At 37.8% G+C, this 18,266-nt stretch overlaps 1 protein-coding gene across 8 annotated transcripts in view; it reads right to left on the reverse strand.

The window, feature by feature from the left end:
• CCDC171 (coiled-coil domain containing 171) overlaps positions 1–18,266 on the reverse strand; it is a 359,296-nt gene that overhangs the window by 203,148 nt on the left and 137,882 nt on the right. For all 8 annotated transcript variants that reach the window (XM_029203361.1, XM_029203357.1, XM_029203362.1 and 5 more), the window contains 2 exons: positions 17,260–17,427; positions 15,531–15,719 (listed from right to left, as the gene is read on the reverse strand). In XM_029203361.1, the coding sequence (XP_029059194.1) occupies positions 15,531–15,719; positions 17,260–17,427 (357 nt within the window). The remainder of the gene's footprint in view (positions 1–15,530; positions 15,720–17,259; positions 17,428–18,266) is intronic.

The raw sequence follows: 18,266 nt of genomic DNA on the forward strand, positions 1-18,266 counted from the left end.
CTGAGCCATGTGGCTTACAGGGTGTTGGTGCTACGACCTGGTGTCAGGCCTGACCCTCCAAGGTGGGAGAGCCGAGAGCAAGACATTGGACCACCAGACACCTCCTGGCCCCACACAATATCAACTGGCAAGAATTCTCTGAGACATCTCCAACTCAATGCTAAGACCCAGATCCACCCAACGGCCAGCAAGCTCCAGTGCTGGACATCCCATTCCAAAACACTAGCAAGACAGGAACACAACCCCTCCCATTAGCAGAGAGGCTGCCTAAAATCATAATAAGTCCACATATACCCCAAAACACACCACCAGACACGGTCTTTCCCACAAGAAAGACAAGATCCAGCCCCACCCAACAAAACACAGGCACCAGTCCCCTCCACCAGGAAGCCTACACAAGCCACTGAAACAACCTCAGTCACTGGGGGCAAACACCAAAAACAACGGGAACTACAAGTCAGCAGCCTGCAAAAAGGAGACCCCAAACACAGTAAGTTAAACAAAACGAGAAGACACAGAAATATGCAGCAGATGAAGGAGCAAGGTAAAAACCCACCAGACCAAACAAAAGAAGAGGAAATAGGCAGTCTACCTGAAAAAGAATTCAGAGTAATGATAGTAAAGGTGACCTAAAATCTTGGAAATAGAATGGAGAAAATACAAGAAACGTTTAACAAGGACCTATAAGAACTAAAGAACAAACAAAAGATGAAAAACAAAATAAATGAAATTTAAAATTCTCTAGAAGGAATCAATAGCAGTATAACTGAGGAAGAAGAATGGATAAGTGATCTGGAAGATAAAATAGTGGAAATAACTGCAGCAGAGCCGAATAAAGAAAAAAGAATGAAAAGAACTGAGGACAGCCTCAGAGACCTCTGGGACAACATTAAACACCCCAACATTCGAATCATAGGGGTCCCAGAAGAATAAGAGAAAAAGAAAGGGTCTGAGAAAATATTTAAAGAGATTATAGTTGAAAACTTCCCTAACATGGGAAAGGAAATAGTCAAGTCCAGGAAGTGCAGAGAGGCCCATACAGGGTAAATCCAAGGAGAAACACACCAAGACACATACTAATCAAACTATCAAAAATTAAATACAAAGAAAAACAATTAAGCAGCAAGAGAAAAGCAACAAATAACATACAAGGGAATTTCCATAAAGTTAACAGCTGATCTTTCAGCAGAAACTCTGCAAGCCAGAAGGGAGTGGCAGGAAATGTTCAAAGTGATGAAAGGGAGAAACCTACAACCAAGATTACTCTACCCGGCAAGGTACTCATTCACATTCGACAGAAAAATTAAAACCTTTACAGACAAGCAAAAGTTAAGAGAATTCAGCACCATCAAGCCAGCTATACAACAAATGCTAAGGGAACTTCTCTAGGCAGGAAACACAAGAGAAGGAAAAGACCTACAAAAACAAACCCAAAACAATTATGAAAATGGTAATAGGAACATACCTATGGACAAGTACCTTAAATGTAAATGGATTAAATGCTCCAACCAAAAGACGTAGACTGGCTGAATGGATACCAGAACAAGACCCGTACACATGCTGTCTACAAGAGACCCACTTCAGACCTAGGGACACATACGGACTGAAAGTGAGGGGATGGAAAAAGATATTCCATGCAAATGGAAATCAAAAGAAAGCTGGAGTGGCAATTCTCATATCAGACAAAATAGACTTTAAAATAAAGACTATTACAAGAGACAAAGAAGGACACTACGTAATAATCAAGGGATCAATCTGAGAAAAAGATATAACAATTGTAAATATTTATGTACCCAACATAGGAGCACCTCAATACATAAGGCAAATGCTAACAGCCATAAAAGGGGAAATCACCAGTAAAACAATAATAGTAGGGGACTTTAACACCCCACTTTCACCAATGGACAGATCATCCAAAATTAAAATAAATAAGAAAACACAAGCTTTAACTGACACATTAGACAAGATGGACTTAAATGATATTTATAGGACATTCCATCCAAAATCAACAGAATACACTTTCTTCTCAAGTGCTCATGGAACATTCTCCAGGATAGATCATATCTTGGGTCACAAATCAAGCCTTGGTAAATTTAAGAAAATTGAAATCATATCAAGTATCTTTTCCGACCACAATGCTACGAGACTATGTATCAATTACAGGAAAAAAAACTGTAAAAAATACAAACGCATGGAGTTTACACAAAAATCTGAAAGAGAAATTAAGGAAACACTCCCATTTACCACTGCAACAAAAAGAATAAAATACCTAGGAATAAACCTACTTAAGGAGACAAAAGACCTGTATGCAGAAAACTATAAGACACTGATGAAAGAAATTAAACATGATACAAACAGATAGAGAGATATACCATGTTCTTGGATTGGAAGAATCAACATTGTGAAAATGACTATACTACCCAAAGCAATCTACAGATTCAACGCAATCCCTATCAAACTACCAATGGCAGTTTTTACAGAACTAGAACAAAAATTTCACAATGTGTATGGAAACACAAAAGACCCCTAATAGCCAAAGCAATTCTGAGAAAGAAAAACGTAGCTGGAGGAAACGTAGCTCCCTTACTTCAGACTATTCTACAAAGCTACAGTAATAAAGACAGTATGGTACTTGCATAAAAACAGAAATATAGATCAATGGAACAGGATAGGAAGCCCAGAGATAAACCCATGCACATATGGTCACCTTATCTTTGACAAAGGAGGCAAGTATATACCATGGAGAAAGGCAGCCTCTTCAGGAAGTGGTGCTGGGAAAACTGGACAGCTACATGTAAAAGAATGAAATTAGAACACTCCCTAACACCATACACAAAAATAAACTCAAAATGGATTAAAGACCTAAATGTAAGGCCAGACACTATCAAACCCTTAGAGGAAAACATAGGCAGAACACTCTATGACATAAATCACAGCAAGATCCTTTTTGACGCACCTCCTAGAGAAAAGGAAATAAAAACAAAAATAAACAAATGGGACCTAATGAAGCTTCAAAGCTTTGCACAGCAAAGGAAACCATAAACAAGACGAAAATTCAACCCTCAGAATGGGAGAAAATATTTGCAAATGAATCAATGGACAGAGGATTAATCTCCAAAATATACAAGCAGCTCATGCAGCTCAACATCAAAAAAACAAACAACCCAATCCAAAAATGGGTGGAAGACCTAAATAGACATTTCTCCAAAGAAGATATACAGATTGCCAACAAACACATGAAAGGATGCTCAACATCACTAATCATTAGAGAAAGGCAAATCAAAACTACAGTGAGATATCATCTCACACCAGTCAGAATGGCCATCATGAAAAAACTACAAACTATAGGGCTTCCCTGGTGGTGCAGTGGTTGAGAGTCCGCCTGCCAATGCAGGGGACACGGGTTCATGCCCCAGTCCAGGAAGATCCCACATGCTACGGACCGGCGGGGCCCGTGAGCCATGGCTGCTGAGCCTGCGTGTCCGGAGCCTGTGCTCTGCAATGGGAGAGGCCACAACAGTGAGAGGCCTGAGTACCGCAAAAAAAAAAAAAAATCTACAAACTATAAATGCTGGGAGGGTATGGAGAAACGGGAACCCTCTTGCACTGTTGGTAGGAATGTAAACTGATACAGCCACTATGGAGAAAAGCGTGGAACTAAAAACAGAACTACCATACGACCCAGCTATCCTACTATTGGGCATATACCCTGAGAAAACCATAATTCAGAAAGAGTCATGTACCACAATGTTCACTGCAGCACTATTTACAGTAGCCAGGACACAGAAGCAACCTAAGTGTCCATCGACAGATGAATGGATAAAGAAGATGTGGCACATATATACAATGGAATATTACTCAGCCATAAAAATAAACGAAATCAAGTTATTTGTAGTGAGGTGGATGGAACTAGAGCCTATCATAGAGAATAAAGTAAGTCAGAAAGAGAAAAATACCATATGCTAACACACATATATGGAATATTAAAAAAAAAAAATTGTTCTGATGTACCTAGGGGCAGGACAGGAATAAAGACGCAGACATAGAGAATGGACTTGAGGACATGGGGAGGGGGAAGGGCAAGCTGGGATGAAGTGAGAGAGTTAAACTGACATATATACACTACCAAATGTAAAATAGATAGCTAGTGGGAAGCAGCCACACAGCACAGGGAGATCAGCTCCATGCGTTGTGACCACCTAGAGGGGTGAGATAGGCAGTGTGGGAGGGAGACACAAGAGGGAGGGGATATATGTATATGTACAGCTCACTTACTTTGTTATACAGCAGAAACTAACACAATATTGTGAAGCAACTGTACTCCAATAAAGATGTTAAAATAATAAAATAAAATAAAATAAAAATGGGCAGAAGGACTAAATAGACATTTTTACAAAGAGGACATCAAAATGGTCCACAGACACATGAGAAGATGTTCAACATCACTAATCATCAGGGAAATGCAAAACCACAATGGGATATCACCTCACACCTGTTATGATGGCTATCATCAAGAAGACAAGAGACAACAGGTGCTGGTGAGGCTGTGGTGAAAAAGAAACCCTTATACAATATTGGGGAGAATGTAAATTAGTCCAACCACTCAGGAAAACAATATGAAAGTTCCTCCAAAAATTAAAAATAGACCTACCGTACGATCCAGGAGTTCCACTTCTCAAAATATACCCAAAGGAAATAAAAAGTAATTCAATGAGATATATACACTCCCATGTTTACTACAGCACTAGTCACAATAGCCAAAATATGGAAACAACCCAAATGCCCATCAACAAATAAATGGGTAAAAAACATGTATATCACAATGTAATATTTTTCACCCATGAAAAATGAGTACATCCTGCCATTTGTGACAACATGAATGAACCTTGAGCACACTACATTAAGCAATATAAGCCAGACAGAGAAAGACAAGTACCGTATGATAGCACTGATGTGCGAAATCTAAAAAACCAAACAGGTTAAATGTACAAAGTTGTAACAACTACTAAAATAAACATAGAGATCTCATAGACAATAAGATTGTACTATAAGTATGTGATGTAATAAATATCATTACAATGGCAACCATATTACAATATGTTAATGTATCAAAGTTATACAATGTATATGTTAAATTTACACATTATGTGTCAAATTTATACAATTAAAAAAACAGATAGGAATTGAAGAAGTTGGAAGACTCACACTACCTGATTTCACGATGTACCAAAAACCTAAAGAAATCAAATCAGGGTGGTACTGAAAAAAGAACAGACACATAAATAAATGAAATAGATGAGAAAGTCTAAAATCAGAGACACAAATACAATCAACTGATTCCCGAGAAAGGTGCAAAGGCAATTCAATAGATAAAGGATAGTCTTTAAACAAATAGTACTGGAACATGGACATCCACGTACAAAAAAAAGGACACTAACCCACACCTCACACCTTTATAAAAATTAACTCAAAATGGATCATAGATCTATACATAAAACCTAAAATTATACAACATCTAGAAGAAAACATAGGAAGAAATCCTGGTGACGCTGCACTAGGGAAAGAATTCTTAAATACAATAATAAAAGCACAATACACAAAAGAAAAAAACTGATAAACTGAACTTCATAAAAATTTAAAATGTCTGCTCTGCAAAAGTACTTTTAGGAGAATGGGAAAGAATACTTGCAAATCACATATCTGACAAATGACTTGTATCAGAATATATAAACAACACTGGAAATTCAGCAATAAGAAAACAAGCAACCTAATTACAAAGCGGGCAAAAGATATGAACATATAACTCACCAAAGAAGATATACAGATGGCAAAAAAGCATATGAAAAAATGCTCAACATTATTATTCATCAGGGAAAATGTAAATTAAAACCATAATGACATACCACTACACCCCTATCAGAATGGCTAAAAAGAAAAAGAAAAAATGATGAAACCACATGCTGGCACAGATGCAGAGCAATGAGAACTCTCTTACATTGTTAGTGAGAAGGCAAAACGGTACAGTCACTTGGGAAAACAACTTGATAGTTTCATATAAAGTTAAATATATACTTACCATGTAACCCAGAAATCTGACTCCTAAGTATTCACCCAAGAAAAATTAAAACTTATGATTACACAAAAACCTATCCATGAATGTTTAAAGCATCTTTAATCATAATTGTAAAAAAATTAAAACAACCCAAAGTCCCATCTGCAAGTATGTGGATAAACAAACAGTGCTACATCCATACAATGGAATATTACTCAGCAGTAAAAATGAGTGAGCGACTGATACAAGCAATGATGTGAATAATTTCCAAACATATTTTGTTGAGTGAAGTAAGACCTAAAATGCTACATACTGTATGATTCCATTTATATGACATTCTGGAAAAGGCAAAACTGTAGGGATGCAACAAACCTGCAGTTCCATATTCAGTTGTTTTTTCACAAAGGGACCAGTGCTACTAAATGAGGTGTGGGAACAACAAATGCAGGGAGAAAATGAACCTCAGCCTCCATCTAACATCACACACAAAAATTAATCTGAGATGGCTCACAGACCTAGACATAAAAGTTAAAACTGGGCTTCCCTGGTGGCGCAGTGGTTAAGAGTCCGCCTGCTGATGCAGGGGACACAGGTTCGTGCCCCGGTCTGGGAAGATCCCACAAGCCACGGAGCAGCTAGGCCCGTGAGCCATGGCCGCTAAGCCTGCGCATCCGGAGCCTGTGCTCCGCAACGGGAGAGGCCACAACAGTGAGAGGCCCACGTACCGCAAAAAAAAAAAAAAAAAAAGTTAAAACTACAAAACCTTTACAAGAAATGATACATTATCTTCACAACCTCGGGGTATAGAAAAATTGCTTACCACATAAAAATAAAATACTCAAAAGAGTAAAAGATGGATAAGTTGAACTTTGACAAAATTTTAAAACTTGTGATCATCAAAAGAAACATTAAAAAATGAAAAGTGAGATATTGAAAAAAATATCTGTGATACTTATGTATGACAAAGAATTTACTATATCCAGAATTTATAAAGAAATTTTACAAATCAACAAAAACACAAACAACCCAATTTTTTTCATGTACAAACACCTGAAGAGACATTTCACAAAAGAAGATATATAAATGGCAATAAGAACATGAAAAGTGCTCAACATCATTAATCACCAAGAAAATGTGAATTAAAACCACCATGAAATCCCATTTTAAAACAACTAGAATGGCTAAAATTTAAAAGATTGACAATGCCAAATTTTGCAGAGGATACAGAACAATGAAAACTCTCATACACTGATGGTAGAAATATAAAACGATAGAACCATTTTGGAAAAAAGTTTGATAGTTTTTAATAAATATACACCTATCTTATGACCTAGCAACTGCACTCTTAACTTAAAAAAAAAGAAAAAATATGTCAATAAAATACTTACACAATGTTTGTAGCAATTTTATTTACAATAGACAAAAACTGGAAGAAAGACAAGTATCCATCAATTCACAATTTATCAAATTGTGGTATAATTATAAAATGGAATACTACTCAACTATAAAAAAGAATGAACTACTGATAAACACAACAACAGGATGAATATCAAAAAACATGTTGAGTGAAATAAGCCAACCACCAAAGACTACATACTGAATGATTCCATTGAGATGAAATTCTAGAACAAGTGAAAGTAATCTATGATGATAGGTATGAGAACAATGGTTGCCTATGGAGAGTGGAAACTGACTGGAAGAGGTCACAAAAGAACTTTCTGAGGTAATGAAAATCTTTAAGTCTTCAATGGGGTGATGGGTAGATGGGTGCTTACATTGATCAATCATCGACTGGTACACTTAAGATCTGTTCATTTCACTGCATGTCAATGTTACCTCTAAAAAAATTATTTAGGTCTTTTACTACAGTGGTAGAAAGTGCAGAACATATCACATGGCACCATGCATGTAGTGGACAAAAGGCCACTCTTAGAGAATGTATGAATTCATTCAAATTCATAAAGAAAGGCTTAATTTCATATAGGGTCCAAATGCTTCGGAAAACAGAATGGTCTCATTTTAAGCAATTTGAAACTGTTGGCTACTTCTTAAAATTTGGTTTCTGGAGAAATAAGGAGATTGGTTCAAGATGGCGGAGTAGAAGGACGCGCTCTCACTCCCTCTTGCAAGAGCACCAGAATCACAACTAACTGCTGAACAGTCGTCAACAGGAAGACACTGGAACTCACCAAAAAAGATACCCCACATCCAAAGACAAAGGAAAAGCCACAATGAGATGGTAGGAGGGGCGCAATCACAATAAAATCGAATCCCATAACTGCTGGGTGGGTGACTCACAAACTGGAGAACACTTACACCACAGAAGTCCATGCACTGGAGTGAAGGTTCTGAGCCCCACGTTAGGCTTCCCAACCTGGGGGTCCGACAAGGGAAGGAGGAATTCCTAGAGAATCATACTTTGAAGGCTAGCGGGATTTGACTGCAGGACTTCGACAGCACTGGGGGAAACAGAGACTCCATTCTTGGAGGGCACACACAAAGTAGTGTGCACATAGGGTCCAAGGGGAAGGAGCAGTGACCACAGAGCAGCCTGAATCAGACCTATCTCCTAGAGTTGGAGGGTCTCCTGCAGAGGCGGGGGGTGGTTGTGTCTCACAGTGAGGACAAGGACACTGGAAGCAGAAATTCTGTGAAGTATTCCTTGAAGTGAGCTCTCCCAGAGTCCGCCATTAGCCCCACCAAGGCGCCTGTGGGACTCAGGCCAAACAATCAACAGGGAGGGAACTCAGCCCCACCCATCAGCAGACAAGCAGATTAAAGTTTCACTGAGCTCTGCCCACCGGAGCAAAACCCAGCTCTACCCAACACCAGTCCCAAGAGGCTTGCACAATACTCTTAGATAGCCTCATCCACCAGATGGCAGAAAGCGGAAGCAAGAAGAACTACAATCCTGTAGCCTGTGGAACAAAAACCACATTCACAGATAGACAGACAAAATGAAAAGGCAGAGGGCTATGTACCAGATGAAGGAACAAGATAAAACCCCAGAAAAGCAACTAAATGAAGTGGAGATAGGCAACTTTCCAGAAAAAGAATTCAAAATAATGATAGTGAAGATGATTCAGGACCTCGGAAAAAGAATGGAGACAAAGTTCGAGAAGATGCAAAAACTGTTTAACAAAGACCTGGAAGAATTAAAGAACAAACACCTAGAAGAATTAAAGAACAAACAAACAGAGGTGAACAATACAATTACTGAAATGAAAAACACACTAGAAGGAATCAATAGCAGAATAACTGAGGCAGAAGAATGGATAAGTCACCTGGTGGACAAAACGGTGGAATTCACTGCTGCAAAGCAGAATAAAGAAAAAAGAGTGAAAAGAAATGAAGACAGCCTAAGAGACCCCTGGGACAACATTAAATTAAGAGACCTCTGCACCAACACTCAAATCACAGGGGTCCCAGAAGAAGAAGAAAAAAAGAAAGGGTCTGAGAAAATATTTGAAGAGATTATAGTTGAAAACTTCCCTAACATGGGAAAGGAAATAGTCAATCAAGTCCAGGAAGCATGGAGAGTCCCAGGCAGGATACACCCAAGGAGAAACACGCTGAGACACATAGCAATCTCACTGACAAAAATTAAAGACAAAGAAAAATTATTAAAAGCAACAAGGGAAAAACGACAAATAAGATACAAGGGGATTCCCACAAAGTTAACAGCTGATTTCTCAGCAGAAACTCTACAAGCCAGAAGCGAGTGGCATGATATATTTAAAGTGATGAAAGGGAAGAACCTACAACCAAGATTACTCTACCTGGCAAGGATTGCATTCAGATTCAATGGAGAAATCAAAAGCTTTACAGACAAGCAAAAGCTAAGAGAATTCAGCACCACCAAACAAGCTCTAAAGCAAATGCTAAAGGAACTTCTCTAAGTGGGAAACACAACAGGAGAAAAGCACCTACAAAAACAAACCCAAAACAATTAAGAAAATGGTAATAGGAACATACATATCAATAATTACTGTAAATGTGAATGGATTTAATACACAAATCAAAAGACAAGGCTCACTGAATGGATACAAACACAAGACGCATATATATGCTGTCTACAAGAGACCCACTTCAGACCTAGGGACACATACAGACTGAAAGTGAGGGGATGGAAAAAGATATTCCATGCAAATGGAAAACAAAAGAAAGCTGGAGTAGCAATACTCATACCAGATAAAATAGACTTTAAAATAAAGAATGTTACAAGAGACAAGGAAGGACACTACATGATGATCAGGGGCTCAAGCCAAGAAGAAGATATATCAATTATAAATATATACGCACCCAACATAGGAGCACCTCAATACATAAGGCAAACGCTAACAGCTATAAAAGAGGATATCAACAGGAACAATATAATAGTGGGGGACTTTAGACCTCAATTACACCAATGGACAGATCATCCAGACAGAAAATAAATAAGGAAACACAAGCTTTAAATGACACAATAGACCAGATAGATCTAATTGATATTTATAAGACATTCCACCAAAAAGTGGCACAATACACTTTCTTCTCAAGTGCACATGGAACATTCTCCAGGACAGATCACAACTTGGGTCACAAAAAAACCCTCGGTAAATTTAAGAAAATGGAAATCATATGAAGCATCTTTTCTGAACACAACGCTATAAGATTAGAAATTAATTACAGGGAAAAAAACGTAAAAAACACAAACACATGGAAGCTAAACAACCAAGAGATCACTGAATAAATCAAAGAGGAAATCAAAAAATACCTAGAGGGCTTCCCTGGTGGCGCAGTGGTTGAGAGTCCGCCTGCCGATGCAGGGGACGTGGGTTCGTGCCCCAGTCCGGGAGGATCCCACATGCCGCGGAGCGGCTGGGTCCGTGAGCCATGGCCGCTGAGCCTGCACATCCGGAGCCTGTGCTCCGCGACAGGAGAGGCCACAGCAGTGAGAGGCCTGCGTACCGAAAAAAAAAAAAAAAAAAACCTAGAGACAAATGACAATGAAAATATGACAATCCAAAACCTATGGGATGCAGCAAAAGCAGTTCTAAGAGGGAAGTTTATAGCAATACATTCCTTCCTCAAGAAACAAGAAAAATCTCAAATAAACAATCTAAACTTACACCCAAAGGAACTATAGAAAGAAGAACAAACAAAACCCAAAGTTAGCAGAAGGAAAGAAATCATAAAGATCAGAGCAGAAATAAATGAAATAGAAACAAAGAAAACAATAGCAAAGATCAATAAAACTAAAAGCTGGTTCTTTGAGAAGATAAACGAAGTTGATAAACCATTGGCCAGACTGATCAAGAAAAAGAGGGAGAGGACTCAAATCAATAAAATGAGAAATGAAAAAGAAGTTACAACAGACAGTGCAGAAATACAAAGCATCCTAAGAGACTACTACAAGCAACTCTATGCCAGTAAAATGGACAACCTGGAAGAAATGAACAAATTCTTGGAAAGGTATCACCTTCCAAGACTGAACCAGGAAGAAATAAAAAATATGAACAGACCAATCACAAGTAATGAAATTGAAACTGTGATTAAAAATCCAGGACCAGATGGCTTCACAGGTGAATTCTATCAAACATTTAGAGAAGAGCTAACACCTCTCCTTTTCAAACTCTTCCAAATAATTGCAGAGGAAGGAACACTCACAAACTCATTCTATGAGGCCACCATAACCCTAATACCAAAACTAGACAAAGGTGTCACAAAATAAGAAAATTACAGACCAATATCACTGATGAATATAGATGCAAAAATCCTCAACAAAATACTAGCAAACAGAATCCAACAACACATTAAAAGGATCATACACCATGATCAAGTGGGATTTATCCCAGGGATACAAGTATTCTTCAATATACTCAAATCAATCTAAGTGGTAAACCATATTAACAAACTGAAGAATAAAAAACATATGATCATCTCAATAGATGCAGAAAAAGCTTTTCAAAAATTCAACACTGATTTATGATAAAAACTCTCCGGAAAGTGGGCATAGAGGGAAACTACCTCAACATAATAAAGGCCATATATGACAAAGCCACAGCAAACATCATTCTCAATGGTGAAAAACTGAAAGCATTTCCTCTAAGATCAGGAAGAAGACAAGGTGGCCCACTCTCACCACTATTATTCAACATACTTTTGGAAGTTTTAGCCACAGCATTCAGAGAAGAAAAAGAAATAAAAGAATCTAAATCAGAAAAGTAGTAAAACTGTCACTGTTTGCAGATGACATGATCCTATACATAGAGAACCCTAAAGATGCCACCAGGAAACTACTAAAACTAATCAATGAATTTGGTAAGATTCCAGGATACAAATTTAATGCACAGAAATCTCTTGCCTTCCTATACACCAACAACGAAAGATCAGAAAGAGAAATTAAAGAAACACTCCCATTCACCATTGCAACAAAAGAATAAAATACCTAGGAATAAACCTACCTAAAGAGGTAAAAGACCTGTACTCAGAAAACTGTAAGACACTGATGAAAGAAATCAAAGATGACACAATCAGATGGAGAGATACACCATGTTCTTGGATTGGAAGAATCAACACTGTGAAAATGACTATACTAACCAAAGCTATCTACAGATTCAAAGCAATCCCTATCAAATTACCAATGGCATTTTTTACAGAACTAGAACAAAAAATCTTCAAATTTGTATGGAGACTGAAAAGACCCTGAATAGCCAAAGCAGTCTTGAGGGAAAAAAATGGAGCTGCAGTAATCAGAATCCCTGACTTCAGACTATACTACAAAGCTACAGTCATGAAGACAATATAGTACTGGCACAAAAACAGAAATATAGATCAATGGAACAGGATAGAAAGCCCAGAGATAAACCCACACACCTATGGTCAATTAATCTATGACAAAGGAGGCAAGGGTATACAATGGAGAAAAGATAGCCTCTTCAATAAGTGATGCTGGGAAAACTGGACAGCTACATGTAAAAGAATGAAAGTAGAACACTCCCTAACACCATACACAAAAATAAACTCAAAATGGATTAGAGACCTAAATATAAGCCCGGACACTATGAAACTCTTAGAGGAAAATATAGGAAGAACACTGTTTCACATAAATCACAGCAAGACCTTTTTTGACCCACCTCCTAGAAGTAAAAACAAAAATAAACAAATGGGACCTAATGAAACTTAACGAGCTTCTGCACAGCAAAGGAAATGATAAACAAGATGAAAAGACAACCCTCAGAATGGGAGAAAATATTTGCAAACGAGTCAACAAAGGATTAATCTCCAAAATATATAAACAGCTCATGCAGCTCAATATTAAAAGAACAAACAACCCCATTAAAAAATAGGCAAGAGACCTATATAGACATTTCTCCAAAGAAGACATACAGATGGCCGAGAAGCACTTGAAAAGCTCCTCAACATCACTAATCATTAGAGAAATGCAAATCAAAATTACAATGAGGTATCACCTCACACCAGTTAGAATGGCCATCATCAAAAAAATCTACAAACAATAAATGCTGGAGAGGGTGTGGTGAAAAGGGAACCCTCCTGCACTGTTGGTGGGAATGTAAATTGATACAGCCACTATGAAGAACAGTATGGAGGTTCCTTAAAAAACTAAAAATAGAATTACCATATGACCCAGCAATCCCACTACTGGGCATATACCCTGAGAAAACCATAATTCAAAAAGACACATGCAGGGCTTCCCTGGTGGCGCAGCGGTTGAGAGTCCGCCTGCCAATGCAGGGGACACTGGTTCATGCCCCGGTCCGGGAAGAGCCCACGTGCCGCGGAGTGGCTGGGCCCATGAGCCATGGCCACTGAGCCTGCGTGGCTGGAGCCTGTGCTCTGCAACGGGAGAGGCCACAGCAGTGAGAGGCCCACATACCGCAAAAAAACAAACAAAAAGAAAAAAAAAGACACATGCACCTCAGTGTTCATTGCAGCACTATTTACAATAGCCAGGTCATGGAAGCAACCTAAATGACATCAACAGACAAATGGATAAAGAAGATGTGGTACACGTATACAATGGAATATTTCTCCACCATAAAAATGGAACAAAATTGGGTCATTTGCAGAGAGGTTGATGGACCTAGAGACTGTCATACAGAGTGAAGTAAGTCAGAAAGAGAAAAACAAATATTGTATATTAACGCATATACGTGGAATCTAGAAAAATGGCAAAGATGAACCGGTTTGCAAAGCAGAAATAGAGACACAGATGCAGAGAACAAACGTACGGACACCAAGGGGGTAAAGTGGGTGGTGGGGAGGCATGATGGTGGTGGATGAATTGGGAGATTGGGATTGACATGTATATACTAATATGTATAAAACAGATAACCAATAAGAACCTGCTGTATAAAAAATAAATAAATAAAATTCAAAAGAAAAAGGAAAAAAAATTTAAAGTGAACAACAAAATAAATAAATAAAAATAAAGTAAAATAAGATGCGGTTTCCTTTTTTAATTAGACTTGCCAAGATAAGCATGAGTGGATCAAATAAAGAAGATATATACTGAATCAAGTATGGGAAAAATATACAGCCTTCTGGTTTCTAAGTATCTTATCTTGAGAACAAGTGACCTATTATTAAATTCAATACACAAAAAATCTTTGTTATTCCTCATTGGGCAGGGATGACGGTTAACCATATAAATTATGTTGACAATATTTTGTACTGGAAAAAAATATGGTTCTGTTAACTACCCATAATTTCTGTTCTCAATCGAATCCAACATAGAGGACATATTATATCTCACAGACAATAGTTTGCTATAGGGTCTACAACTACAACTCTAGTCCTTCAACAATGTTAGGAGGTATGACAAATTTCAACCCCACATGAATTAAAATGATGGTTCACATAGAAACCCCCACAAATGGAATAAGCTGGATCAAAGGATATCTACACTAAAACAGACAATATTTTACCAAAGTTTCTTAACCTTTATTTCTAAAATAAGGGAAATAGGGGCTTCCCTGGTAGTGCAGTGGTTGAGAGTCCGCCTGCCGATGCAGGGGACACAGGTTCGTGCCCCGGTCTGGGAAGATCCCACATGCCACGGAGCGGCTGGGCCCGTGAGCCATGGCCGCTGAGCCTGCGCGTCCAGAGCCTGTGCTCCGCAACGGGAGAGGCCACGGCAGTGAGAGGCCCGCGTATCACAAAAAAAATAATAATAAAATAAAATAAGGGAAATACAATTTTAGTATTTAATTGATCCACATATTCTAGGATGTTTTAACCAGAAACCCATCTACTTCCAAACTTAAATAAAAGACAATCCGTAATATACCAGAGTGCACACAGGCCCATTTGTGTGTGTGTGTGTGTTTGCATGATCACATGTATCTGTACCTAACAAGCAAGTTCTGTGTGGTTCTCCAAAGTTGTAACTGACTTGCCATGGGTACTGAAAGAAAACACTTGTAAGTAAAAGACTGAGCATTCCATTTTAAAGCTCTTTGTGGAAGTAGCATACCTGTGCCCTCTTCTGTACCTCCAGGAGGAGTTCGGAGTACTGCAGCTCCAGTTCCTTCTTTTGCTTGTGCCAGCAGCTCTCCTGGGCTTTGATCTGCTCTGCCACTTTGTTAAAGGTGTCTTCCTGGGTTTGCTGAAGCTCTCTCATCGTATCAGACTTGTTTTTACAGATATACTCTAGATGACTTATCTAAATGGGGAAATGCAACAAATAAGATAGGCTCACAAACAAGTCCTTTGTATCATCTCCCCCAAAAGCTATTCCAGAATTTTGTACTACATTTTATTCCTTAAGATCATGTAAAAATTTTAAGTTAAAATGAAAAAAAAATTAAGAAACAGGAATTAGTAGAACAAAATTATATTTTAGCAGAAAATGTGTGAATTGCATGTATAGATGACATCTATTCTTTTTCTCTAATAAAGTTACTTACTCTATAATCAATTTTACTGAGAAAATTAAGAAGAATATTTTAACCTCTAGAAGCAAAGCTCAAACTGTTCAGATACCTCAATGGGAAAGAAGTATTTAAATGAGATTTACAAATCTACAAACATTTTACGTATAACAAAGAAGAATGTTCCGACCATTTTTTATTTCACATTCAAAACACTGGAGAGAAAATCCTCATCATCTAATGTGTATGACAATTAATGTGTTTGAAACTACGAAAAACTATTGAAACACAATACCATCTCAGAGGATTAAAACATGTACTCATTTTCATTATCAGTACTTTTCAAATCCGTTATACACATAGTCACAATCAAGAACAGCATCTCCACTTCTCACAATTTATTCCCTCATTTCCTCAATCCTACTTCTCAGTGCCTATGATTGTTTGCCAATCGGACCAAGACAAAATGCTCTTACTCTAAAACTGGGCCGAGATGCTGATTACTTCAACAGAAGTAATGAAAAAAAAACTTAGGGAACAGCTTTTCTCTCTGTGTCCCTTAAGAGCAAATGTCACTGCAACTAAGATCTGGAAACTAGATCACATAAATATAGTTCTGACTAGTTCAATAGACCTGGGATAAGAATCAATACCTTAAATGGAGGAATACATTGGACTGCTAAGCCACTTTCATTTTCAATAACCAAAACGAGGTTTTTAAATTTTTTTTTGGAAAGACTGAATTCCTAGGTTTGTGAATGATAAAGGCACCATAATAGCCTACTGTTTTCTCCTACAACATATCCTTCTTACATTCTAAAGCACTGAATGGGTTTTGCAATATACAGTTTGTTATATTACAAGAAATAGCATAAGTTTTAAATTTTAAGTGCTTTTAAAGTAACACCTCATTATTTCCTGAGCAAAGAATTTTAAGATCATGTTTTGAATAACTGTATCTTGTTTCTATTTTATGCTAACATAAAGTGTTGGTTTATTAATGTAAATGACTAAGTTCTTTGAATTTCTTCATCAGTAAGATTAATTTATTTTCTTTTAATTAGGTCCCTGTGGCTAACACTGGCTAGCAGTATTAGCATGTCCTGAACAGAAAGTGGAGCTCAGAGACTTCATACAGACTTCAGTCACATTTACATGCCCATAGCAATGGCATCAAACTGAGTTGTAGACAAGCCATAATTAATGGTATTGAATTATTAACACCCAAATTCTTTTTGAAATAAGATGAATGTCAGCCCCTCTTAATGATACTGTGATGTGGACAAATGTCACTGAATTTAATAGAGGTATCTGGTGCCTGAGGACAGTTACCTTCTCATTAGCCCTGTTGAGGTCTACGATCAGGGCATCAACATTCTCCTGCAAAACTGCACAAAGCTCAGACCAAGAGAATTTATCCAGCATGCCTTCTGGTTGTTTTATGAGCACAGAGCCTGCTATCAAGTGCTGATACAACGTATGAAGGAAGGTTAGCTTCTCCTACAAGAAAAAAAGAAATTAAATCCAGTATGTAAACACCGTAAGAAGTAAAACACGTAAGATACATGGTGAAGAATTTATTTCAAAAATCCTGGAAAGAAATGAAGATACTCAAGTATCAGAACATTGCCATTTTGGTGACTTTTTTTACATTCAAAATTAAGCATCAGGCAGAAACTTGAAATTGCTTACATTTATTTTCAAAACCAAAATCTCAAGTCTGGAAGCCAGAAGACCCGGGTTCTGACACCAGCTCTGCTACTGCTAAGGACGTGATCTGAGTAAGTGTCTGTTCAGACCTCACCTTCCCCAGCTGTAACATGAGGTATCTGGACTAGTTGTTTCTAAGCCCTTCTAACTGGAACTTAGTATGGTAATTCTATAATTTCATATTTACGTTTACCAAAAAAGATGTTATTTAAGTCAAAAAATATAAAGAGAAGAGCGCTACCCAGCTCTGTTGAAGAGAAAGTTATACCAATATCTGTATTTTACATGGACACAAGTATTCAGCTTTCCTCCTCCTCCAGAGATTCCAGTTTACTTACCACTTACAGGAAATCTATCCCAAGCCCCCTAGGCAAAGCAGACAGTGATATGAAAGAGGTGGAAGATGGGCTCATTTTTCTTCCCCACTTAGAAGTTCATACCGTATTTGGCACACTGGGCATTTGTAGGTGTTTAAATATTACAAAGTTAACAGTCCAAAAAATGGACATAGCTGCCCAAGATATACTTCCAAAACTGTCCAATTAAAAATATGTTTAAAAAATCCTTTAAAATTATATTGCCATTGTCATAGTTAAACCATCCATTGTTTAATGGCCTAGAAACTCTAT

The sequence above is a fragment of the Monodon monoceros genome, unplaced genomic scaffold (genome assembly GCF_005190385.1).
Source record: "Monodon monoceros isolate NGI ecotype Baffin Bay Population unplaced genomic scaffold, NGI_Narwhal_1 Super_Scaffold_5, whole genome shotgun sequence".
NCBI classification, from domain to species: domain Eukaryota; kingdom Metazoa; phylum Chordata; class Mammalia; order Artiodactyla; family Monodontidae; genus Monodon; species Monodon monoceros.